This window comes from Talpa occidentalis, unplaced genomic scaffold (genome assembly GCF_014898055.3).
Source record: "Talpa occidentalis isolate TD23 unplaced genomic scaffold, MPIMG_talOcc4v2.1 talOcc4.17, whole genome shotgun sequence".
Classification (NCBI taxonomy): domain Eukaryota; kingdom Metazoa; phylum Chordata; class Mammalia; order Eulipotyphla; family Talpidae; genus Talpa; species Talpa occidentalis.
The window spans coordinates 40,878,642-40,903,950 of NW_023601754.1; the positions used below are offsets into that span (position 1 = coordinate 40,878,642).

General features: G+C 55.2%; 1 protein-coding gene across 1 annotated transcript; it reads left to right on the plus strand.

The window, feature by feature from the left end:
* The first annotated feature begins 680 nt into the window (after positions 1 to 680).
* On the plus strand, positions 681 to 25,309 carry SUPT5H (SPT5 homolog, DSIF elongation factor subunit). The gene is made up of 30 exons (XM_037516546.2): positions 681 to 864; positions 1,105 to 1,182; positions 7,421 to 7,586; positions 8,787 to 8,852; positions 9,406 to 9,417; positions 9,901 to 9,970; positions 10,088 to 10,156; positions 10,241 to 10,306; positions 10,548 to 10,578; positions 10,950 to 11,018; positions 14,392 to 14,643; positions 15,845 to 15,934; positions 16,037 to 16,107; positions 17,233 to 17,338; positions 17,568 to 17,661; positions 17,752 to 17,888; positions 18,296 to 18,451; positions 18,549 to 18,695; positions 19,476 to 19,622; positions 19,705 to 19,830; positions 20,686 to 20,770; positions 21,053 to 21,163; positions 21,243 to 21,345; positions 21,422 to 21,549; positions 21,644 to 21,749; positions 22,110 to 22,268; positions 22,375 to 22,543; positions 22,659 to 22,862; positions 24,730 to 24,825; positions 24,910 to 25,309. Exons 2-30 carry the CDS (start codon positions 1,108 to 1,110, stop codon positions 25,051 to 25,053), a joined length of 3,255 nt encoding a protein of 1,084 aa, XP_037372443.1. The 5' UTR covers positions 681 to 864; positions 1,105 to 1,107; the 3' UTR covers positions 25,054 to 25,309.

A 25,309-nucleotide genomic window follows, 5' to 3' on the forward strand; every position in this document is an offset into this window, starting at 1 on the left:
CACCCTCTCACACTCTGGCCTGTGCCTCAGTGCTTGCATAAATAAATAAATCTTTAAAAAATAAATGAAAAGCAAACCAACTTAAGGAGACGGTAAAGAAAAACAAGGACTTTGATGTCACCCAAACTCGGGGGGAGTCTTGGGTCTGCCACTTTTCAATTAGTTTATTTTTCTGAACTTTTCTCTGTTTCAGAGGGGCTGGGTGAATAAGTCTGATTTATTTGCTCATTTGTTATTTTTTTTTTTTTTAAGATTTATTTATTTATTTATTTATTCAAGCACTGGGTACAGTCAGAAGCGCCGGAGGGTGAGAGAATTCACCAGAGCCAGAGCGGGGAGCAGAGCAGGCAGAAGGACCGAAGGACACTGCTGAGGGGAGCAGCGGGCGGCAGGAGAGGTCTGCGCACCATGTGGGACCCTCCTCCGGTGGCCGGCGAGCAGCCGGGGATCGAACTGGCGCCGCAGAGGCTGCAGGCAGCTTCGCAACCCAGCGCTCAACTGCTGCGCCACCAGGGAGGCCCCTATTTGCTCATTTGTTATTACTTGCTAATATTCCTCGCCTCCTTACGGCTTGGCCCACCGCATGACTGATGTGGACTAAACTCAAATACGAAATCTTAGCTGGAAAAGTCCAGCTCTGAGGGGAGACTACGCGTCCACTTTTGACCTTCGCAAGATGGCGTCTCCATGAGCTACATTAGGGACACGCCGCCACTCTCAATATGGCGTCCGGGAAAGCCCGGAGATCTCGCGTTAGGTGTGACTAACGGGTAGATTCTCGCGAGAGGTCACGTCAGTCCCAGGCAGGCGTCGTGTGAACAGCAGCTGGTATCGAAGGCTGAGGTGGAACCGGAGCGGTCAGGGGTGGGTCGGACGCCGAAGTGGCAGGCCTGGGGGTCGCCGAGGACCAGGGGGTGTAGAGACAGGATTCGGGGACTTGGGCGGCGTAGCTGGTGGCGTCGGGGGCCCCCTTTCGGGTTTCCAGTTGTCGGAACCAGGTTGCCGGAAGTGCGCTAAGGGGGGTTTCTTCTCCCTGGGAACCGGCGGGGAAACTGAGGCTCGGGGCAGGGCTCGCTGAGCCGCCGTCTTTTCCTGCAAGAGCAGAAGATGTCGGACAGCGAGGACAGCAATTTCTCCGAGGAGGAGGACAGCGAGCGCAGCAGTGACGGCGAGGAGGCCGAGGTCTGTGGCTGGGGCGCTCGGGGAGGCCTTGCGCCTGGGGACAGGACCGAGGCAGATGGGCCCTTATGCGAGCCCAAGGGGATCAGAACGGGCTGTGGCCTCCGGGAGCTTCCGGGCTGTCCGGAGAGAGAGAAGAGTAGCAAATCGATGCCAAGCAGAGGGGCCCAGGTGCAGGAGGCTGAGGTTGCTCCAGGGACGGTGAGGTAAGAGGTGATGTGTTTAAAGGACCTGGCGTATAGTAAACACTCAGTATTTCTTTGGGTGTATGCGCAGTCGCTGTGGAACCCTATTTTTAGTGCTTACTGTTTGCCGGCACCTTCTTTGCTCTTGGGCTCATGCCAGTGAGCAAAACAGGTTTTTAAAACCTTTGTTCTCATGAATGTACATGAACATAACCGGCAGAGAACGAGGGGGTCTTGATTGCACTTTAAATAGGATCATGGGGGGGGCCTCCCTATTGGTGCAAAGGGTTAAGATGCTTCCTATGAAGCTGTCTGCAGCAAATGCACCACGAGTTAGATCCCCGCCCAGGGAGGTCACCCACATGGCGCAGCAGACCTCTCCTGACTCACCCGCTGCTCCCCTCAGCAGTGTACTTCAGTCAATCCCCCTGTTCTGGTCCCCACTCTGTCTCTGGTGAATCCTCTCACACATATACGCTCCCCCTCCCCGCACCTCTGGCCTGTACCTCAGTTCATGTATAAATAAATAACTCTTAAAAAAACGAAATAGGGTCATTGGGGTGAGTCTGAGAGGGTGACGTGAAAGAGGATTTGGTGGAGTGAAGGAGAGGGTCATGTTGTATGGAAGAAAAGTGCTCCAGTAAGGGGGAACGCCATGTGTAAAGTTGAGAGCGTGTCTGAAATGTTCAAGGAATAACAAAGCGTCCATTTCGGTGGCATCATTGAGTATGAGAACAGGAGCCAGGGCATGTAGGGTCTTTGAAGGCTGCAGTGAGGAATGCAGCCCTAACTGGGTGAGACAGAGCCCTGAGATGATTTTGAGCAAAGGAGGGTTGTATTCTGTTTTGAAAGCCACACTCTGACTTTGGCCTGTCGAGTGTTTCAGGAGCCAAATAATCAACATTTCCTGGGACATTTTTATTTCAAATATGTTCTTACTAACTATAACCCGTTTATATTTATTTATGATTTATGGATTTGTTGAACTTTTTTTTTGTTTGAAAGATTTATTTATTTATGCATACAAGAACTGGGGTACAGGCCAGAGGTGCGGGAAGGTGAGAGGATTCACCAGAGACAGAGTCGGGAACAGAACAGGTGGATTGACTGAAGTACACTGCTGAGGGGAGCAGTGGGCAAGACGGGAAAGGTCTGCTGCACCGTGTGGGTAGCTTCCTGCCGGGGATCGAACTCATGCTGCAGTGGCTGTGGGTAGCTTCATAGTGCTGCATATCAACCCCTTGCACCACCAGGGAGGCCCCAAACTTTTTTTTTTTTTAAAGATTTATTTATTTATACATACAAGAGCCAGGGTACAGGCCAGAGTTATGGGGGGGGGGGGTGAGGGATTCACCAGAGACAGAATGGGGAGCAGAACAGGCAGATCGACCAAAACACGCTGCTGAGGGGAGCAGCGGGCGAGACAGGAGAGGTCCGCTGCGTCATGTAGGTCAGCTCCCAGGCCGGGGATTGAACTTGCACTGCAGTGGCTGTGGCAAGCTCCATAGGCTGCATCTCAACCCCTTACACCACCAGGGAGGCCCATGTTGAATATTTAAATACTTACTAATGTGTTCCAGAGATTTCCTAGGTATGGGAGAAAGAGTAGAGCAAGGCAAACCTTTGTTGTCACAGAGTTTCCATTTAGTAGGCAACAGTGACAAACCAGTAAGCAAAGAGAAGACAAGATGATTATAAAAGTGTCATGTAATCTACAGAAACTTACACTTATTCGTAAATTGAGCTCCCAATACTTACAAGGGTGATTTCATTAAAAAATCAAGGTCGCCTGGTTTTCTGGGAAAATGGATGGAGCCAGCAACCTGAAACTGACGATTATTCTACACAGCAGCTCTTTGCTCAAGAAGTGGGCACCCCCTTTAGTAGGGGGGCTTTTCTACAGTTCCCAGGATTTATGGGCTGCCATTTATCATGCCTCCTTTGTGGCCGATCTAAGAAAACCAAAGATTTCATTTATTTGTGTCTGGGTATATGGAAAACGTCAGGTGTATAGAGAGTTACCTGGGCTTCTCCTGAGCTGCCCTACTTAGTTCTGCTGTCTGCTTATCCTCTGCACGCATTTGTCACTGAAGCTGTATCTGTTGGGGAGTCTTCTAGCTACAGTGGAGGGTTCTCCAACTCTGTCATGCCATGGCGGGGGTGAGGCAGAAGGGAGAATGACAGGAAGAACTTTGCCTGGAGCCTGGTCTCTGACTCATGGCTTTAAGACACTTTGCTTGCGGTTAAAAGCCTGGTGGTAATGAGACCCGGGTGCCCACTTCCTTTTCTTGGCCAGGATGCTCTGGTTTCCACTGTGCAAATATTTCCCCAAACACTCTGCACTCACCTGCTGGTTTATTTGCTGTCAGCAGGAGGGCAGCATGAAGCCTGCTTTCAGTGCCAAAGGTAGGACTTGATGGACTTTTGAAACACCTCCCTCCTCCCAGTCCTTGAAAGAATGGGTTCTGTGTCTAGACAGGTAGGATTGGCAAATAATAGGGAATCAGCTGGCACACTGTCCTCAGCTCGTCACCTGATCATTGATTTAACAAGTATTCAGTGACTTCGGGTTATATTGGGCTCACAGCTTCTGTCACAGAGCAGTCTGTGCTAGGGTGGAGAGTTTTATTTTATTTTTTAATTTTTTTAAGATTTATTTATTTATGCATACAAGAGCTGGTGTGTAGGTCGAGGATGAGAGGATTCACCAGAGACAGAGTGGGGAGCAGAACCGGCAAATTGACTAAAATACACTGCTGAGGGGAGCAGTGGACGAGACAGGGGAGGTCTGCTGTGCCACGTGGATCACCTCCCTGGCTGGGGATCGAATTTGTGCTACTGCAGTAGCTGCAAATAACTTCACAGTGCTGACGCTGAACCCCTTGCGCCACCAGGGAGGCCTGGGTGGAGAGTTTTAGAAACAGATGGTTACTTCGGGGGGTGCTAAGGATGGACAGTGCAGGAGCAAGTTCAAGCTCTGAGAAAACAGAGAGTGTAATGGGAGGGCCTCCGTGAGTGGGAAGCCAGTTTTGGAAAAGAAGGCTTTGCTAGGAGTGAATCGGGAATGATGACAGAGTTCCTAGCAGTCAGGCTGTTGTAGGTCCTGGTGTAGTATGAATTATCCAAATTTGGGACATTGTGGGGTTTTATTTATTAAGCAGGTATTTTAAATCTTTTGTTCCCAGCCCTGGGCTGGCTGACGTCGGTACCCATCAGTTCCTAAGCTAGCTTGAGCCCTGCTGTCGGAGCTGTGAGCCCAGGGAATATGCCAGACTTTCAGGGCAGGGGGAACAGAACAGGCATAACTTGCAGGAAGAGGGAGCATTTTGGTCGAAGTAATGAGTGAGAGGAACAGGAGAATGACTTTGTGCAGAGGACCGCCCTGGAAGCTGGATGGTGCTGACACAGTGTTCCTGGGACCTAGCATTTGGGAGGGGAGCTCAGAGAGGTGGGACGTGAGAGAAGGAGCTGGCAGAGTATGTGCTTCTAGTCCAGGCTGTGTGGCACAGGCTCCAGTTCATTGGAAAGCCCCGACTTTTAAGCTGGGTACAAAATGATCAGATTCGTATTTTAGATCACAGTCTCCCAAGATTACGGGATGCATTGCAGGTGGGACGGGAGGTGAGGTGCTTTTAGGTGGGATGAGGGTAAGATCTCAAGCCACTCTTGAACCATTTAATGACAATGCAGCATTCTTCTTATGAATTTAGTGAATGCAACATTCAGTTACATGTTTGACTTTTTTTTTTTTTTTTAAAGATTTATTTATTTATACAAGCCCTGGGTACAGTCAGAATCGTGGGAGGGTGAGAGAATTCACCAGAGCCAGAGCGGGGAACAGAACAACCAGACCAACGAAGTACACTGCTGAGGGGAGCAGCGGGGGTGGCAGGAGAGGTCTGCGCGCCATGTGGGACCCTTGCCTTTGGCCATGGAGCAAACTGGCACTGCACAGGCTGCGGGCAGCAGTGCTCAACTGCTGCGCCATCGGGGAGGCCAGAGTTGAGGAAAGTTTCACTGTGTTGCTGACTTAATTACCTTTCTGAAATTTGCAAGTCTTGTTTATGAGGGAGAAAGGGCTCAGGCTTAGAACCTGCAGCAGGCAACAGTATCTTGCTGGGACTTAATAACATTGTGTAGCTTTACCTTTATGGCTCCTTGGTATTTTTGATAAACTAGCCTTTGAAAAAGTTCACTTTGGAAATGTTGCAAAATGTGGAAAAGGCTTGTTTTAAATAAAGTAAAGATATGAGTGAACTTTTAAAGAGATTTATTTATTTTTAAGATTTATTTATTTATGCATACAAGAACTGGGGTACAGGCCAGAAGCGTGGGGGGTGGGAGGATCCGCCAGAGACAGAGTGGGGAACAGAACAGGCAGACTGACTGAAATACACTGCTGAGGGTAACAGGAGAGAGGAGACAGGAGAGATCTGCTGTACCATGTGGGTAGCTCCCTGCCCGGGAATCGAACTCGTGCTGCAGTTGCTGCTGATACTTCATAGGTTGCGTCTTAACCCCTTGCACCACCAGGAAGGCCCCTAAAGATTTATTTATTTATGCATACAAGAACTGGGGTACAGTATGGAGGTGGTGTGTGGGAGGGTAAGAGGATTCACCAGAGACAGAGTGGGGAGCAGAACAGTCGGATCTACTGAAGTACACTGCTGAGGGGAGCAACAGGCGAGTCAGGAGAGGTCTGCTGCGCCATGTGGGTCACCTCCCTGGCCGGGGATCAAACTCGTGGTGCAGTGGCTGCAGACAGCTTCATAGGTTGCATCTTAACCCCTTGCGCCACCAGGGAGACCCAATATGAGTGAATTTAAAGAGAATATCAGAAAAGGGAATTGTCTTCACAGGGACATGGCAAAAACTCAAGAAGTTAATAAGGAAAAGATTAAATTTTGGGGAGCACTTTTTTTGGGGGAGCATTGTTTTTATTGATCATTTCTTATTGTGATTGCTATGGAGAGACAGCTGAGATGCAAGAAACCAGAGAAGCAAGTGGGGCAGGACCCAGGTTGTAGAGTGCATGGAGCTCGCTCCTGCTGAGTACCTGTCTCTACTGCTGGACTGTGCGTTTTCATTTGTCCAGGTTTAGAGGGCACTGTTTTGTCCTAGGTTGGGGTGTGGGGGGGGGGGGTGGCCAAGAAGGGATGGATGTTCAGAAAGTAGAAAGGGCAAGAATTTGGGACCTGGGGGGAGCTCGAGGAGGCCAGCACAGGTCTGGGGAAGACACTGGCCACTTTGGGACCTGGTGGGTGTGAAGGGCTCAGAGAACATGTAGGGTAGGCATCCAGGAAGGTGCTGGCCCATGGGGATCTCTAGTTGTGGGAAAAGGTGGGGGGCTGGAGACAGATGGGTGTCACCTTCAGAGGCTGAGGTCATGGAAGGTAAAGTGGCCTGGGGACAAAGTTTGTGGAGAGAGAGGCAGAGCAGGCCTGGGCTGAGCGCTGGTGATAGAAGCCAGCATTTGAGACACAACAGAGTGAGGGGAAGCTGGGGCAGAACAGCCAGAAATGCTGGAGAAAAGTCTTGTGAGGTATGATGTGACAGATGGCCAGGAAGAGCGCTTCTGTCGGGAGGTAGTAGTTTATTGTGTGAGATGTCCTACAGATGAGGATGTAATAAGATTGAGATGCAAGAAAGACTGTCCGTGACCTTTGCAGTGGGAGGTGGTAGTGACCTTGGTGAGCAGTGTGAATTGGAAATAGAGATGTGGGTGTCATTGTCACAGATTTCCCCACGTCCCAGGGAGTGGAGGAGACGGCCGGGGGAGGTGTAGAGTGAGAGACAGAGCCAAGGGCCCGCCTCACGGAGCCGTCACGTTCATGGGTGGGTGGAGGCTGGCAGGGTCTAGAGCAGTGGAGAGCACATTCAGCTCCCAGGTGCTAAACTGGGGTACTGCGGGTGCTGACCGGAGGGACCTGGCCAGAGTGGAAGGGCGTGTACACGGAGAGGGACTGGCAGAGCTGAGGTCAGATTTGGGATGAGGAAATCGGTCCAGATTTGGGGGTATATAAACCCCGGTGCCCCAATCCATCTTGGCCTTGCAGGTAGAGGAGGAAAGGCGGAGTGCAGCAGGCAGTGAGAAGGAGGAAGAGCCTGAGGAGGAAGAGGAGGAGGAAGAGGAGGAGGAGTATGACGAGGAGGAGGAGGAGGAAGATGATGACCGGCCCCCCAAGAAACCCCGCCATGGCGGCTTTATTCTGGATGAGGCTGGTAAGTCCCGCGTGGCAGCCCTGAGCGGAGGCTGGATTTCCACCTTCAGTCCCATGTCTCCGGTGTCTTTTTTTTTTTTTTTAAAGGCTTGTTTTTATTTATGCATACAAGAATTGGGGTATAAGCCCAGAGGTATGGGAGATGAGAGAACTCACCAGAGACAGAGCGGGGAACAGAACAGGCAGACTGACAAAATACACTGCTGAGGCGGGCAGCGGGCGAGACAGGAGAGGTCTGTTGCGCCATATGGGTAGCTCCCTGGCTGGGGATCGAACTTGTGCTGCAGAGACTGCGAGCTTCACAGTGCTGTGCTTACCCCTTGCGCCACCAGGGAGGCCCAAGAAAGATTCTTTGAAAATACATAACCATAGTACTGTTATCACAGTGTTTGTTACAGAAAGCGAGGGTGACCCAGAAGTGGGGGTGGGACAGAGTGGTGGATGCCGGGATCTGTTCTTTTTTCCGTGTGGCCCAGGGAGAGTTACTGTGCGTCTCTCCGAGCCTCTTACCCATTCTGTGCAGGGGCCCAACAGTTCCCGTTTCAGCAAGAATAAATGAGGGACTTGGGAGTGCCTGCATTTGAAAGGCCTCTCTGGGCCCTAGGCCCCTTACTGTGAAATAGGAACAAGGGTGGTGTCTCCCTCAGGGTGGCCTCAGGGAATTGAGGCAAGTTCTCAGAATAGGGCCGGGCACATAGTGGGTGCTCCGGAAGTGTCAGCCCTCACAAAGGCAAGGGATTAGACGACAGTGAACCACGAACTGTGTACCAGACTTTCCTTGAGAGCTGGAGTGGAATTTTTCTGCTGGCTCACTTCAATCTTATCTTTTTTTTTTTTTAATATTTATTTATGCATGCAAGAAATGGGGTACAGGCCAGAAGTACAGGAGGGTGAGAGGATTTACGAGAGACAGAGCGGGGAGCAGAACAGGCAGATTGACTGAAATGCACTGCTGAGGGGAGGAGAGGGCGAGACAGGAGAGGTCTGCCGCGCCATGTGGGTTTCTTGCCGGCTGGGCTCGAACCTCCGCTGCAGAGGCTGCGGACAGCTTCCCAGCGCTGCGCTCAACCGCTTGCACCACCAGGGGAGGCCCACAAGCCTGGTGTCCCTATCCAGAAGGTGGAATGTGTGGTGCCCATCTCCCAGAGGGCGGTCACCTTTGCCCTGTGTGCCCCCTGACATCTGTGCCTTCTTCTTTCAGATGTGGACGATGAATATGAGGACGAGGATCAGTGGGAGGACGGAGCGGAGGACATCCTAGAGAAAGGTGTGTGTGGGCCCTGCCTCTGCAAGACCGCTGAGGCCATGGCCAAGAGGGGCTTGAGAACCCATCTCCCCACTCCCCTGCCCTGAACCACCCAACCCCAACCCTCCTCACCTTGCTTCTTTCTGTCGTTGCCAGAGAGACCGGTCCGCACCCTTTTCCTTTTAGGCCCATGAGATGGGGGGGGCTAGGGGCTGTGGGTGGTGCAGTTGTGGGGCAAGGACTCTGGGATGCCAGGACCCCAGCGAATCCCTTCTGGGGGTTGTACGGGTGGGCAGGCTTGGTCCCAAAAGATACCCCCCACTTCCTGGGCCGGTGCCCCCCCTTCCCTGTTACTTTCCGTTCTGTGCGCCTCATACATTTCGGCTTCTCCCTCAACCACCTGGTGCCTGGCCTTTATTTACTTTTGATTTTCAACCTTCCTGTGTCCCTCCCTTCCCCTGCCCCCAACCCATTGGTTGATTTTGCTGCTATAATTTGGCTCATACTTTGTCTGCCCTCGCCCACCACCACCACCACCACCACCACCACCACCACCTCCTCTTCCTCCAAGTAGAAGAGATTGAAGGTAAGAATCTGAAAAGCCCAATTCTCCGACTTTCCTCCCATAATCCTGACATCACCTTCCTTCCCGAGGCACCCTCCCTCACCCTAGACCCCTGTCCGGCCCTGGGGGTTCTGACTCACGTGGGCTCCAGAGTCAGGGGGTTCTGGGGCCAGGTCTGCAGCAGCCACTGGCCTGGGAAAATATGTATGTGTTTATGTGTGTGAGCCTGATGGGTGGGTGGGATGCAGTTCAGGGCTTGCTTAGATGGTGGCTATGAGATGGGGAACAGCTGGATGTCCCCCAACTGCTGTGCCCTGTCCCCAAATCTTTTTCATGAGAAGGAGATTGCTGAGGAGAACAGAGTAGGAGGGCGAGGGGTGGGGGGTTTCCTTGGTGAGGTATCTCCTTCCCCGGGGCCCAAATCTGGCTCACTCAGCCCCTACCACTTTCCCCCGGTCCTACCCTTCACCTGCTCACTAACCCCAGCCACTCCTTTGTTTTCAGCTTCTAATATAGATAACGTCGTCCTGGATGAAGATCGTTCTGGGGCTCGCCGCCTGCAAAACCTCTGGAGGTAAGCAGAGTAGGGGCTAGGGTGAGTCTGGCGCCCTTGGGGAGATTCGGGGTCTGGTGAGCATGTTCACCTCTGGTCAACCCCCAATTTGTGTTTCTTCCTCCTCTCGCACCCCAGGGACCAGCGAGAAGAAGAATTGGGCGAGTATTACATGAAGAAATACGCCAAGTCCTCTGTGGGAGAGACGTAAGACGTGGTGTGGGGGTGGGGAGGGGAGCTATGGTTCCTCTTCGGAGTGGGTCAGGTGTCTGACTGCCCCCCCATTCCCAGGGTGTACGGTGGATCCGATGAGCTCTCAGACGACATCACCCAGCAGCAGCTGCTCCCCGGAGTCAAGTAAGGGGCTGGGGCAGGAGTTCTGAGGTGCGAGTCTTGTGCTGGGGTGATGTGCCGGCAAGTACATGAGAGCGCAGAGTGGTGGATGATGGGGTGGGGGACAAGTTGGCGCTTTCCCTCTCCTTCTGCTTGTGAGTAGAAGGGTGGAGGGAAAGGGAAAGGCATGGGGGGGTGGTGCTCCGTGTCTTTCACGGTGAGGAGACAGTTTCACTGAAGGGCTTCCCTTTCCTCTCCTATCTAGGGACCCCAATCTCTGGACTGTCAAGTGTAAGGTGTGTGCTCTGGCCTCTTAGGTTGAGCGAGACGGAGGCGGGGGAGTGAGGGAGGCTGCTCTGTCAGTGATGATTGTCTATCCCGGGTCCCTTGGCATGTCAGTCTCTCGGTCCTTCTCTCTCTACCTTCCCGCCCGTACTCGTCTGTCTGTCCTTGCCGCCTCCCTGTCTTTCTTCCTCTCTCCTCCTCCCACTTAAGTGTGTTTCATCCGTCCTCCCTGCTGTCCGTCTCTCTCGCTCTGCCTCTCTCCACGTCTCCTGTGCCTCTTCATCTCCTACTTCCTGTTTCCCTTGTCATCCTGCTCGCGTGCCGCCCTCCCTGCCTCCTCTCGCCTGTGTCCCGGCCCTTATGCCTGCCTCTCTCCGTCTAGATTGGGGAGGAACGCGCCACGGCCATTTCCTTGATGCGCAAGTTCATTGCCTATCAGTTCACAGACACGGTAAGTCGGGTGGGCATCGACTTGGGGGTGAGGGACAGGGTGAAACCCAGAGAGAGGGGGCAATATAGGTTCAAGGGTGCTAGGTGCCCTTTGTGCTGAGCAGCAAGGCCTGTTCCGTGAATCGCTTCAACTCCCTGCATTGACGCGTTCTGTGCCTGACAGAGCACTGTCTTTTGCTCTCTGAGAATTTCCGGCAAGGTGCCCCTGTAGCCCTCTGGGGCTGAGCTGTCCCCTCCTCTGTTTGGGAGCGAGTCCCAGGATGGAGCATTTTGGCTCAGAACTGGCAGAGAACCAGTCTGTGCAAGGGAATTCCCTCCTACCTTCTCTCACGTCGTCATCATTACCTCAGCCTCCATCTGGCTGGTGCCCGCCCCGGGAGCCGTGGAGGACACGTTGGTTACCATGCCAGAGCTGGTCCCCATCCCTTCAGGCCTCACAGCACAGGGAAATAGGAAGTGATGCCATGTGCATGCCAGCAGATGCTGCAGTCAGGGCACAGGTTTTCTCTAGAGTACCAGCATTGGATCCTGTCCCTGCCCAGCTGTGTCACCTAGACCAAGCCACTTAGCCTCTCTGGGCCCCTTGCTGGCTTCTTAGCATCCTCAGGATAAATGCGCTGGATATGACTGGCTCACATTCAGTAAATGTAGGTGTTGTCAAAGGAGTCATTGCCAGTTTCAGGACCAGGCCAAGGGCCGGAAGGCTGTCCGCAGCATTCGGTGGCTGCGAACCACTGCCAGCTGGCCGGTGCCCTCCTCGCTGCACGTGACTCGTGGTAGGCCGAGTCCATTGCCTCTGGTGTCCGTGAGAGCAAGTGGACAGTGGCTGGAATTTGCAAGTCATGAATTTAAATATCCTCAAACCTCTGCCTGTGCCCTGGGCGAGATTCTGGGCCCCTGTTTGAGTTATGGCGGAGTTTTTGTTTCTGATGACCTAAGCAGTACATCTGTATCCTAAAAATCCAAATTCTCTTTGTAGCTGAGTCTCTCAAAAATAATTACTGGTTTGCGTGTCTTTCCAGACCACCTCCGCTGCATGTTGAGCAATGTCCTTTGTGAAAACTTTATCGCGTGTGTCATCCTGCAGTGGCCTTTGCCTCTCTCACCTCTTGCCGTGCCCTGTACATGTGAGGTGGTTTCCATTTCCCGCCGTCACAACCAGTTTTTGGAAGCTAACTTGTCAAAACTTAGATAATCGTTCATAGTTATGGTACATGATGATCCTTTTTTTTTTTTTTCAAGATTTATTTTTTTATAACACAATAGCTGGGGCACAGGCCAGAGATGTGGGAGGGTGAGGATTCACCAGAGACAGAGTGGGGAGCAGAACAGGCACTGCTGAGAGGAGCAGCAGGCGAGACAGGAGAGGTCTGCCACGCCTTGTGGGAATCTCCCTGGCCGGCCGGAAATCGTACCCGCGCTGCAGAGGCTGCAGACAGCTTCTCAGCGAGGCGCTTAACCTGCTGCGCCACCGGGGAGGCCCATGATGATCCTTTTTTCATGTTGCTGGATTCGATGTTATGCCATTTCATTGAAGATTCTGGCCTGTGTGTTCCCGCGGGGTATTGGTCCATCGTGTTCGCGTGATGCCTTTGGTTTTGCTGTCAGATGATACTGGCTTCGCAGGGTGAGTTGAGGCGTGTTTCCTCTTCTGTGTGTTAGAATGCTTTGTGAAGGGTGTCGGTGGAAATGATAGAAGTGATTGGGCCCTGGATTACACGTGTCTGTACGTTCCTTGCTTACTGAGTCTTCTTGCGGGTCTGTTCAGGTTTCTCTCTTTCTCCTTTGAGTCAGCCTCGGTAGCTTGTCTGCAGAATGCAGCCATTTCATTTGGGGCATCTAAATGTTGGAGTGCACCTGCCTTCTGACGTTGCCTTCTAATTCTATGAGATTAGCAGGTTAATGTCCTTTTGTGCCCGATTGCAGCATTTTGAGACTTTTCTCTTTATCTTGGTCAGTGATTTTCGACTTTATTAGTTTTTTCAAAGAACCACCTTCTGGTTTTGATGGTCCTCTCTGGTTTTCTTCTTTTCCCTTACTTCCGCTCCCGTCTTTATGTCTTCTTTCTTTCTGCTTGCTTTGGCTTTAGTGCCTTCTTCTTTTCTTTTCTTTTTTTTTTTTTTAATAATTTTTTTTTAAAGATTTATTTATTTTTATACAAGAGCTGGGATACAGGCCAGAGGTGCGGGAGGGTGAGAGGATTCACCAGAGACAGAGTGGGGAACAGAACAGGCAGACTGACGAAGTACACTGCTGAGGGGAACAGTGGGCGAGACAGGAGAGGTCTGCTGCACCGTGTGGGTATCTCCCTGGCCTCCGGGAATCGAACCATCGCCCAAAGGCTGGGGACAGCGTCACTGCGCGCGGTGCTCAACCCACTGCGCCACCGGGGAGGCCCTTTTCTTTTTTAATTTCATAAGCTGAGTTACATTATTGTTGAGATTTATTTTCCCTCTTTTTAAGTTGGCCTTTACTGTAATTCTCCCTCTTGGCATGGCTCTCTCCACATCTTGTGAGTTTCAGTGTGTTGTGTTTAATGGTAGTGTTTCATTCGCTGCAACATGTGTTCTAATTCCACGTGTAATTTCGTCTTTGCTCTCTTGGCTGTGTAGAAGTATTTTTCACATATTTGTGAATTCCCTAAATTTCCTTCCTTAACTGATTTTTAATTTCATTCCATGTGGCTAAAATGATTTCAGTTATTCTACATTTATTGAGACTTGTTTAATGGACTGACAGATGATGTATCCTGGAGAGTGTGCCTTTGAAAAGAACGTGCGCCCCTATTGTTCTAGCTCTAGATGTCTGGTAGGTGTAGTTGGTCCATAGGATTGTTCTGTGTCCCGTCCTTGGCCGCCTGTCAAGTTGTTCTATTCCTTACTAAAAGTAAGGAACTAAAAGTAAGTTATTACGTTCTCAGTTATTGTTGATGAATAATTTATTTCTTCCTCCACTTCTGTTAGATGTGTGACTTTGGTTAGGTGGGGCTTTTTATCATTATAAAATGTCTTGGAAACAACCTCTGCTGTAGGGTCCGGTCTGCCTGTTAGTGTAGCTGCCCCAGTGCGCTCTGGCTCAGGTTCAGTGGAGATGTTGCATATATTTCTATATCACAGCAGATAGATTCACCTCGTCGTTTCTTACAGGACTGCAATGTATTTCATGGCACAATTAAGTCACAATTTAACAGATCCCTTTTTGGGGGCATTTTAAGATTTCTACCTTGTGTAATAATTAACTCTGCAGCCACCATTGTGTCACTGCGTGAGCGTGTTTCTGTGGCATAGTTTCCTGGAGGAGGGACCGCTGGGTAGTGGCTGTGACATATCGGCAGTTGTGCCTCACCGTCACCTGCCACCCGCTCGGCCCTGCAGCCCCTGCAGATCAAGTCCGTCGTGGCGCCAGAGCACGTGAAGGGCTACATCTACGTGGAGGCCTACAAGCAGACCCACGTGAAGCAGGCCATCGAGGGCGTGGGCAACCTGCGGCTCGGCTACTGGAACCAGCAGATGGTGCCCATCAAGGAGATGACAGATGTGCTCAAAGTGGTGAAGGAGGTCGCCAACCTGAAACCCAAGTCCTGGGTCCGGCTCAAGCGGGGCATCTATAAGGACGACATTGCTCAGGTGCCGGGGCGGGGCGGGGTAGCTGAGGGCCTGGGACTCCAGCGTACACGTCTGCTCCTCTGCTCTCTTCTTCAGTCCTTCCAGCCCCTTCCCAGTGCAAACAGCAGATCCCCACTCAGACCAGATGAAACAGCCTGGAATTTATTGTGCGCAGAGACTGGGCAGCCATCTTCTGTGTATGGTCAAAGCATGCTGAGCAGGGGTCTGCAGGAGGGGACGGAGTCGGCCACGTGGCCTTCTTAGGGCAGAAGGAAAGCACTGAGATGGGTCCGCCCCTGGCTGAAACAGGGTGAGGGTGGGCATGGTGGGAGATAAGCTCAGGGAGGTACCAACCCGTGGCTGGCCTTTTTTTTTTTTTTTTTTATTTATGCGTACAAGAGCTGGTATATAGGTTAGGGGGTGAGAGGATTCACCAGGGCCAGAGTGGGGAGCAGAACAAGCACATCTACTGAAATATACTGGTGGGGAGCAGCAGGTGAGACAGGAGAGGTCTGCTGTGCCATGTGGGTAGCTCCCTGGCCAGGGATCGAACTAGTGCTGCAGTGGCTGCTGATCGCTTCATAGTGCTGTGACTTAACCCCTTGTTCCACCAGGAAGCCTCTGTTTTGGTTGTTTTGACTGGAGGGGGAATGGTCCTGGTGTCCAGTGGATGGAAGCCGGGGATGCTGCTAGCATTTTACCTCACACGGGACTGTGCTCCCACACTAGGGCCTTACCTGCCTGAGAAATCCTGGGGTAGACTGAATGGGGCCCAGCGGGGAAACCAGCAAGGAGACTGCCCTATCACTTTAGGGGCAGGTGATGGTGGGTCAGGTTGGGCTATAGTGGCAGAGAAGAGGGAGGAGTTGGCTATTTTGAAGGCCGAACGGACAGGGTTTGCTGACAGACTGGATGTGGGTGGAAGAGAGAGAGAGGAGTCTACTGTGTGACTCCCAGGTTGGGTGCTTAAGCAGAAGGAAGAGTGAAGCAGAAGGCTGGAGAGAGTGGGTTTGGGGGAACCAGGAGTGTAGTGGACAATCCACTGCAGAGTTTTGAGGGCAGACAGGCGAGACAAGACCTTTGGGTGTTGTCAGCTGTCTGATTTCTTCCCCATCACCCTCTGCCCCTCGCCCTTCCTGGCATCTGCTTTCTGTCTAGTATCAAGGAGCGAGGTTACGGCTCTGAGCTGGGCCCCTCCTGACCACCCGCCCGTCCTCCTCAGGTGGATTACGTGGAGCCCAGCCAAAACACCATCTCCCTGAAGATGATCCCTCGCATCGACTATGACCGCATCAAGGCCCGCATGAGCTTGGTACGTAGGCACGAGTGCCTGCGGGAGGGCCTTGTTTGATTCCCCCTCGCCGGGTGGCCCTCCTCCCTCACCCTTCCTACCCATGCCCCCTTTCCTCCACAGAAAGACTGGTTTGCCAAGAGGAAGAAGTTTAAACGGCCTCCGCAGAGGTTGTTTGATGCCGAGAAGATCAGGTGCATATCCCTTGGGGCTGGCAGGGCCGGATCCCCGGAGCCTTGGTGCAGGTTCCCTCACAGGGATGGGCCCTGACAGCTTTAGTTTGAGGGGTCGGCTTGGCACCTCAGGCAGGATCCTTGTCCCCGTGCCTCAGTGTCCTCTGGTGTAAAAGTAGATAGCACCAACCCTGCTTCCTAGAGATGCCTGAGAACCCAGTGGATTCCTACGCACATGTGCCCGCAGCAGCACCTGGCACATGGTGTGATTGATGTGTCACGTGATGAAATGGGGTTTAGTGATGTGTCAGGTTCTATAAAATCAGGTTCTGTGAAATCTCTTCCTGCTCGCCTGACGCCCAGGTACCCGAGCTCGCATAGCGCCTCTTCCTGTAAGGATCTTGCCCTCACCTTCTCTGCTGGGCGAAGCATGAGCACGGCCCAGGGGTCTCGGCATTTAGGCCCAGGCTGGGGGCTCCAGCGGGGAGGGGAGGGCAGGAGAGGAGCAGGCAGAGAAACTTAAGAATTGCCAGTGACACTTGCCTCTGGACCTGTTCTGGAACCCACTGCGTGTGCTGTAGGTTTTCACTCTGATAAACAGTGGTCCTGACCTTCAGACTTACTTGCGTAGCCACTAGGCCAGGGAATGTGTCCTCACTGAACCCGATTACTCACCTGGAAAGCAAGGGCAGGTGACTGCTGTCCCAGGCATGGCGAGGACGCAGCGTCCTGTGTGGCAGGCCAGTGCTCCGTCCGATGATTGTCAGCTGCTAGTCACTGAGCGCCTGGCACAGGGCAGGCACCATTCTAGAGGAAGTGGGGAAACAGCAGGGAATGGGAGATGTCTGATTCTTGCTCTTCTGGAGTGGCCACCCTAGCCTAGCAGTCGCCCGTTAGTGATGTGTGCTGTGGTGATGATAGAGCAGGGAGGGGCCGCAGAGTGCAGAGCGGTGGACTCAGTTACCCCTGCATTGAGGGGCGGCCGTGGGCTTCGTCCGTGGCCGCTGCTGCCAGAAGGCCCTGCGTCAGGATGGGCTGGGTCTGTCACTCTGTGGTCCTCTCCTCCCTTTGCCACCTGAGGGGACTGAGGTACAGCAAGATTCTCTTCTCATCCTCGTCTTCACTCTCTCCTCCACAAATTCCCAGGTCCTTGGGAGGTGACGTTGCATCTGATGGTGACTTCCTCATCTTCGAGGGGAACCGTTACAGCCGAAAGGGTTTTCTCTTCAAGAGCTTTGCCATGTCTGCTGTGGTGAGGATCCCCGAGGGGTCGTGCTAAGAGGGGTGCAAGCAGGGTGGCCAGACTTTCTCTCTCCCCAGCCTCCAGGCTCCAGAGCCATGGGTGATGCAGATCTGTCCTGGATAATCAAGTCGGGAGTTTCCCTAGGGGAATAGTTTTCACCATCTGCTTCCCATTCCGCTGAACTGTGACACTGACCTTCATCTGCTTCCTCCTCTTGCCCTTGTCTTGCGGTGCTCAGATCACTGAGGGAGTGAAGCCCACCCTTTCTGAACTGGAGAAGTTTGAGGACCAGCCAGAGGGCATCGACCTGGAGGTGGTGACTGAAAGCACAGGTATTTGGCCCCCTCTGGACGCCCAGGCCAGGGAGGAAGGGATGGCCGTGGGGGGCAGTCCCCGAGTCAGCCCCGCCTCTGCCCCTGCAGGGAAGGAGCGGGAACATAACTTCCAGCCTGGGGACAATGTGGAGGTGTGTGAGGGCGAGCTCATCAACCTGCAGGGCAAGATCCTCAGTGTGGACGGCAACAAGATCACCATCATGCCCAAGCACGAGGACCTCAAGGTGGGCATGGCGCACAGGTCTGGGGCCGAGGGCCTGGCGTCGCTGTGGCGCGCTCGAGCCGGCCACCTGATTTTACTTTGCTGGGGGGTGGTGTTGGGGCGGCTTGTCCAGGCCTGTGTGCTGTGTCTGGGGTGAGCCTCTCTCTGGGTCTGAGGAGGGTGTACTCTGGTGTCACAAGTCTGGGGTCAGCTGTCTCCGAGTGGGTCTGCGGGGTGTCCCGGCTGAGGTCCTGTGTCAGATGCGCTATGTCTAGGGCAGTCGGAGGCTCGTACAAGTGAACTCGCTCTGGTCTGTGGTTGGGTGGTGTGAGCCTGCAAAGGGGGTTCGGACGGTATTTTTCTGAAGACGGTGGGGCAGACTGGGTACCGTGGCTCCCCCTTATCCTCTTGTCCCCACACCAATCCTAGGACATGCTGGAGTTCCCCGCCCAGGAACTTCGGAAGTACTTCAAGATGGGGGACCACGTGAAGGTGATAGCCGGCCGGTTCGAGGGCGACACGGGCCTTATCGTACGGGTGGAGGAGAACTTTGTCATCCTCTTCTCGGACCTCACCATGCACGAGGTGGGTGGCGGGGAGAGGGAGCGGGGCGGAGTCGCCCGGAGCAGACCCAGGCCAGCGAGCCGCTGGGACCTGCCTTACCCTTTCCCCTCTCCCGCAGCTGAAGGTGCTCCCCCGCGACCTGCAGCTCTGCTCGGAGACGGCATCGGGGGTGGATGTCGGGGGCCAGCATGAGTGGGGGGAGTTGGTGCAGCTGGACTCTGAGACTGTGGGCGTCATCGTGCGACTGGAGCGGGAGACCTTCCAGGTGCGTGGCACTGAGTGCGGCGGCTTCCTCGCCTGGAGCGCCCACCCGGGCGGCGGCAGGCTGAGGGTTGAGCGGCTGTTCTGGGTGGCAGGCTGGGCTTGCATGTGGCGCGGGGCATCGCTGCCCTCTCCCTGCCTCACAGCCTGTGATGCGGAGATGAAGGCAGCAGCTGCTTCATGTGCTGACTCGGCTCCCTGAGCGTCTGGTGTGCGCCTGGCATTAGGTGCTGGCTTGCAGGCCAGGGGCCTGAGGTGCCCGCCTCTAGCCCCTTCCCCGCGCACGTGGGCGCCACGGACCTAATGCGTGGGAACTTGGACTCTGGGTTCACATCTGGCTCTGTTGCTCCTGTGCTGTTACCCTGGGCTGGTGACTTGTCTTTTCTGCACCCAAGATTCCCCCTTTGTAAGAGGGGAGTCACGACAGTAGTCTTCCCGGGGGAAGAAGCCTCAGTGGAATTTTGTGTAAAGAATTTAGCAGGGGCCTGGCACAGAGTGGCGGGCAGACGTGAGTTTGTGGGTTACTCTCTGCCTCGCCTCTCAGTTCCCTGGTGCGCACACTTTGACTCTCCCAAAGGGGGTTCAGGAATGACTGGGAACATTTTTGGTAGACCCAGTGCCTGGGGAGAGGCCCCCGACGTTGCCCGCGCCAGAGCCGGGACGTCTGGACCGTCTGCAGAGTTTGGGACAGTCTCCCACAGGAAAGGGTCAGCCCACCATAGGGAAGCTGCTCCACATCACCCTGTTGTTCTCGCCCTCTCGGGCTCTCCCGCGCCCCCCGTAGGTGCTGAACATGTGTGGGAAGCTGGTGACTGTCAGGCACCAGGCTGTCACCCGGAAGAAGGACAACCGCTTTGCTGTGGCGCTGGACTCGGAGCAGAACAACATCCACGTGAAAGACATCGTCAAAGTCATTGACGGCCCCCACTCGGTGAGCACGGGCTCCCTGCCGGCCATGCCTGGAAGACTCGGGTGGGACACGGCTGCGAGAGTGACCCTGCCTCCCCCTCCAGGGCCGCGAGGGCGAGATCCGCCATCTCTTCCGAAGCTTTGTTTTCCTGCATTGTAAGAAACTGGTGGAAAACGGGGGCATGTTTGTCTGCAAGACCCGCCACTTGGTGCTGGCTGGGGGCTCGAAGGTGAGACGGGCGTGTGGCACCCTGGCTGTTGGGCACCTCCTCGGCTCTCCGGTCTTGCCTGGCCCCGGGCGCGGCAAGAATGGCATTCTGCAGGGTTAGGAGGGCAAGACCGGTCCTTGGCAAAGTGTGAAGAAATGGTTTCCTGGGATTCTGAGCCGCTCACTGAATCATTCAGTCCTTCACGTGTTTGGTTTTATTCCTTGCCTGTTTGATGCCAGGCGCTGGCAGTCCAGCAGTGAGCTAGAGCGCAGCACTGCTGCTGTGCTGAGCCGGCGGGCGGATAAACACGGCTCAGTACAAGCCCCGTAAAGGAAAACAAAATGGGAAAAGCAGAGGGCTGCTGCTTTGGATTGGGCGTTAAGTAGAGGCCTCCCTCTACTTAAGAGGCAGCGTTTGGCAGAGACCCGGATGAGGGGAAGGTTGCGGGAGTGTCTCAGGAACAGCAAGTACCGAGGCTCTGTGGTAGGAAAGCTGTGCAGAAACGGGGAGCAAAGGACCGTACTGGCTCTTTAGGTAGCCGCAGCAGGAGGTGGTTTCCTAGGCTCCTGCAGAGGGGGTGATGCGCTACCCTGGCTTGTGGCATTTGTGTTACTGGAGAGTTTAAATTCCTGGCTCCCACATTTCTGTTCCACTCCTTGGTCGAGGGAAGCCTGGGCGTCTGGAGTGGCAGGCCCCCACGGCACGTGTTGTGGCCATTCCCTGAAGGGAGACGGAGGCACGCTCCCCACAGGGGGCAGGATGGCTGCTGGCCAGGTTCAAGCGGGACTCTTCCAGAGGGAGCCGGCAGCGTAGCACAGGGGTGGGGAACCTGGCAGCCAGACCCTGCTGCCCGCTCACTTATTGCCCCTCTCCTAGCCCCGGGATGTGACCAACTTCACCGTGGGTGGCTTTGCCCCGATGAGCCCCCGGATCACCAGCCCCATGCACCCCAGCGCTGGAGGTGAGGGGGAGTGGGGGTGGGGATGTGTCCGGAGTTTTGGGGGAGAAGGTTGTTCAGCCCACACTCACTGGGCAGCTGCCATTGTGGGACTCACAACCCATAGGATGGCAGCCCCACCCTACAGTGCAGCCCAGAACTCTCAGGGCTCTGATGGGGAAGTCCGGGAGGCTGTGAGGGGGAGTCAGGCAGTTCAAGAGGGGCTGGAGGTGCCCAGGCTATGGGCATAGCCTGTAAGGGGAGGGCATGGCCCAAGGGACTGGTGACATTCTCCTCCCTCCCCAGGTCAGCGTGGAGGCTTTGGCAGCCCAGGCGGCGACATGAGCAGGGGCCGGGGACAGAGAGACAACGAGCTCATCGGCCAGACTGTGCGGATCTCCCAGGGGCCCTACAAAGGTGACCCGTGAGGCCAAGTGGGGGTTAGGGGCGCACGGTGAAGGAGAGCCCTTTGGGCCTGACTCCCGCTCCCCGCTAGGCTACATCGGTGTGGTGAAGGACGCCACGGAGTCCACAGCCCGGGTGGAGCTGCACTCCACCTGCCAGACCATCTCCGTGGACCGCCAGCGGCTCACCACGGTGTACGGGCCTGGCCGGGCCGGGCGGAGGGTGGCTGGAAGGTGAGCGAGCCCTGCTCACCCCGTCTTCCGTCCACAGGGGCTCGCGGTGCCCGGGTGGCATGACCTCAACCTACGGGCGGACGCCCATGTATGGCTCCCAGACGCCCATGTACGGCTCCGGCTCCCGCACGCCTATGTACGGTTCCCAGACGCCGCTCCAGGATGGTGAGTGCCCTCCCGCGGGCACGGGGGAGGGGTGATGTGGGGACACCTGGAGTTGGGACAGAACGGAAGGACACGTGTCTCTCCCCCATTCTAGGCAGCCGCACCCCACATTATGGCTCGCAGACGCCCCTGCATGATGGCAGCCGCACTCCTGCCCAGAGTGGGGCCTGGGACCCCAATAACCCTAACACCCCATCACGGTGAGAACCAGTGGGGGCACAGGGTCTCTGAGGGGTGGGGGGCTCTCCGTGGCCCACCCTAAACTCTTCGCTCGCAGCCCCAGGCTGGTCCCGTGACGGGGCCGGGGCGGTGTGCGAAATCTCTGCAGCCTCATCTGTTTCCTCGACTCGGAGGCAGATGAGGTGACCCAGGGTGTGTGGCCTCTGGCAGGCGGCCTCACCTCACAGTCTCCTCAGCTGTGACCTGGGAGCCTCTAACCGGGGCCGTAATGAAGATAAGGTCGCCTCGGTGCCACGTGGGGTCCAGCGAGTGCTCTTCTGGGAACACTGGCCACTCGGTGGTTACCGCGGTCGTTCTCAACAGACTTCTCTCCCCTGCAGGGCTGAGGAAGAATACGAGTACGCCTTTGACGACGAGCCCACCCCGTCCCCCCAGGCCTACGGGGGCACCCCCAACCCACAAACACCGGGCTACCCAGACCCCTCCTCCCCGCAGGTTAACCCACAGTACAACCCGCAGACGCCAGGAACGCCAGCCATGTGAGTCCGTCGGGGCCGGCCCTGCCCAGCCCCTGTCCAGCCCCTGTCTACTGCCACCACCTCCTTTCCTGCCGTCCCCATACATGCTCCTCTCCTGTCTCTGCAGGTACAACACAGACCAGTTCTCGCCCTACGCTGCCCCTTCCCCACAGGGCTCCTACCAGCCCAGCCCCAGTCCCCAAAGCTACCACCAGGTGGCGCCCAGCCCGGCTGGCTACCAGAACACCCACTCCCCTGCCAGCTACCACCCCACGCCATCACCCATGGCCTACCAGGTACCGGTCAGCTGGCGTGCCCTCGAGGGTGCTGGTAGGCTGCGGTGACCTCGGACCTATGGGGACAGTCAGGCCAGATGACCTGCCCCCAACCACTCGGTCGTTTTCCCTACAGGCCAGCCCCAGTCCGAGCCCTGTTGGCTACAGTCCGATGACACCTGGCGCTCCCTCCCCCGGTGGCTACAACCCGCACACGCCGGGCTCAGGGATTGAGCAGAACTCCAGCGACTGGGTGACCACTGACATCCAGGTGAAGGTGCGGGACACCTACCTGGATACACAGGTGGTAGGGCAGACCGGTGTCATCCGCAGTGTCACGGTAAGTGGGGTGTCCAGGCTGGCACACCCTCTCCTTTGGTACCCCCATCTCTGCAGTTACTGGGTTTGTTTTCTCCTTCTTCACTGTCCAGTCATGTCTTCCAATACCTGCTTATAACTGAGAAACAGATGTGGAACGGTGGGGCATGCACGCCTCCTGGGGCGGGGCTCTCTCGCCCATGCTCACACTGGAGCCCCAGCAGCCTGGGCCAGCGCCCGCATCCGGTCACTTTTTAATGGATTCCTGAGCAAGGTCAACTCAGTAACTGTGCTGGGCACCCAGGCCCCTGGCTTTCCCTGCTCCAGCGCTACCAGTCTTCTCTCTTCACATTCACTAAGTCCCCTCCAGCCTCAGTGCATTTCTTTCATTTAGAACTGTCTTCCTTCCATTCTTTCTTTAACTCCCCCTTACCCTCCCCGGAGGCATGCTGGTCATCCCAGGTATCTCTTGTAGGTCCATGTAATTTATTTTAAAGATTTATTTATTTATGCATACAAGAACTGGGGTGCAGGCCAGAGGTACGAAAAAGTGAGAGGATTCAACAGAGACAGAGTGGGGAGCAGAACAGGCGGATCCACTGAAATGCACTGCTGAGGGGAGCAGCGGGTGAGACAGGAGAGGTCTGCTGCATCATATGTGTGTCAGCTCCCTGGCCGGGGATTGAACTCGTTCTGCAGTGGCTGCCGATAGCTTGATAATGCTGACTTAAGCCCTTGTGCCACCAGGGATGCCCTCCATGTAATTCTTTTTCATGTCATCTGCCTGCCGCTTCAGAAACATAGCTTAGCAAGGGTGTGCTGCTCTGATTAATAAGCCTGCATGTCATTCCGAAGTAGCCCCAGCTCCTGGAGGAAAACCGGCACCTTGTTGGCCCTCCAGTAAACACTAAATAACACCAGAGGCCAAACCGTTCCAGGCCCTGCCCTCACAAACTCACATTCCAGTGGGGAGACAGACTTCTCCCACAGCAGCAGCCTGAGGGACCAGAGTTGGAATGCAGGCAGGCCAGCGGGCAGCAGAGCTATGCGAACTCAGAGGAGGCACCCGACCCGCTCTAGGGGGGTTGGGGAAGGCTTCCTGGGGCAGGGAACATTGGGGTAGAGACTTGAAGAATAGGAGTAAGTCAAGAGAAGTTCTGGGGGAGGGGTTAATGAGGGGTGCACAGAGGCGGGGAGGGAGGAAAAGTATTTCCATTGTAGCTAAAACCTAAAGAGCCCGGGGGATGGTGAGTGACAAGGCTGGAGCGCGCCGGGGCCCTGTCTGATGCCATCCTGGGGAACTTGGACTTTGGCATGGGGTGGGGGGGTTATGGCGGAATGTAAGTAGGGGACTGGTGGGTCAGACCTGCTGTTTGGAATTACTTCACTGTGATCTGTGAGGAGTGGTAAGGCCGAGCTGGGAGCAGGGGAGGTCTAGGGGGCGTTGGGAAGGAGAGAAGGGAGGAGGGCCAGAGAGACCCTTGGGCTGAGTGCGTAGGCCTTGGAGCTAGAGATTGTCGGTGAGTGAGCAAGGCAAGGGCAAGCTCTGGCTGAGGACTGGGGGGCCAGCCTGAGATGGAATCCCAGGAGGACGAGCAAGGGTAGGGAAGAAGCTGAGGTCAGTTTGGGGCAAGAAGAGTCAGGTTCCTGAGAAGCAAGCAGCCTCCCTTTTGGCCCGAGCTGGTTTCATTCTGGTGCTTCCCTTCCTGATCTAGTCACTCCCTTCTCCCTGCCCTCCAAGTACACTCCAGACCCCGAAACCAGGCCCAGTCTTGGCCTTCCTGACCCCGTGTCCCCTTGGGAAAGTGGCTCCTTAGAAGGAGCGCTGGGCCGGTGTACCGTGGAGTGTGGGGCGCAGGCCAGGCTGACCAGGCTGTCCCCGCCCCCAGGGAGGCATGTGCTCCGTGTATCTGAAGGACAGTGAGAAAGTGGTCAGCATCTCCAGTGAGCACCTGGAGCCCATCACCCCCACTAAGAACAACAAGGTAAGGAAGGGCCAGAGACAGGGGGCACCGGGCTGGCGACACAGACTCTGACCCTGTCTGCCCCCCCCCGTCCCCCTGCCCCAGGTGAAGGTGATCCTGGGTGAAGATCGGGAAGCCACCGGGGTCCTGCTGAGTATCGACGGTGAGGACGGCATCGTCCGCATGGACCTCGACGAGCAGCTCAAGATCCTCAACCTCCGGTTCCTGGGGAAGCTCCTGGAGGCCTGAGGTGGAGGCGGCGGATGGGGCAGATGCTCGGCAGAGGGGACGTCCCCCTTTTCCCTTGGCCCTTGGTTCTGACACAGCACCCGGGCCTGCCGCAGGGCCAGCCAGATGGTTCAGGGTTTTCTTTTCTGGGTTCTTACTTCCCTCCCCACTGTTCATGGGAGTCAGAGTAGAGTCTGGGGGAGGGGCCCCACATTGTCGTACCCCCTTCCCCAGCTTGCTTTTGTGTTATGGTCTTTCAATAAAAAGCTGTTTGGTC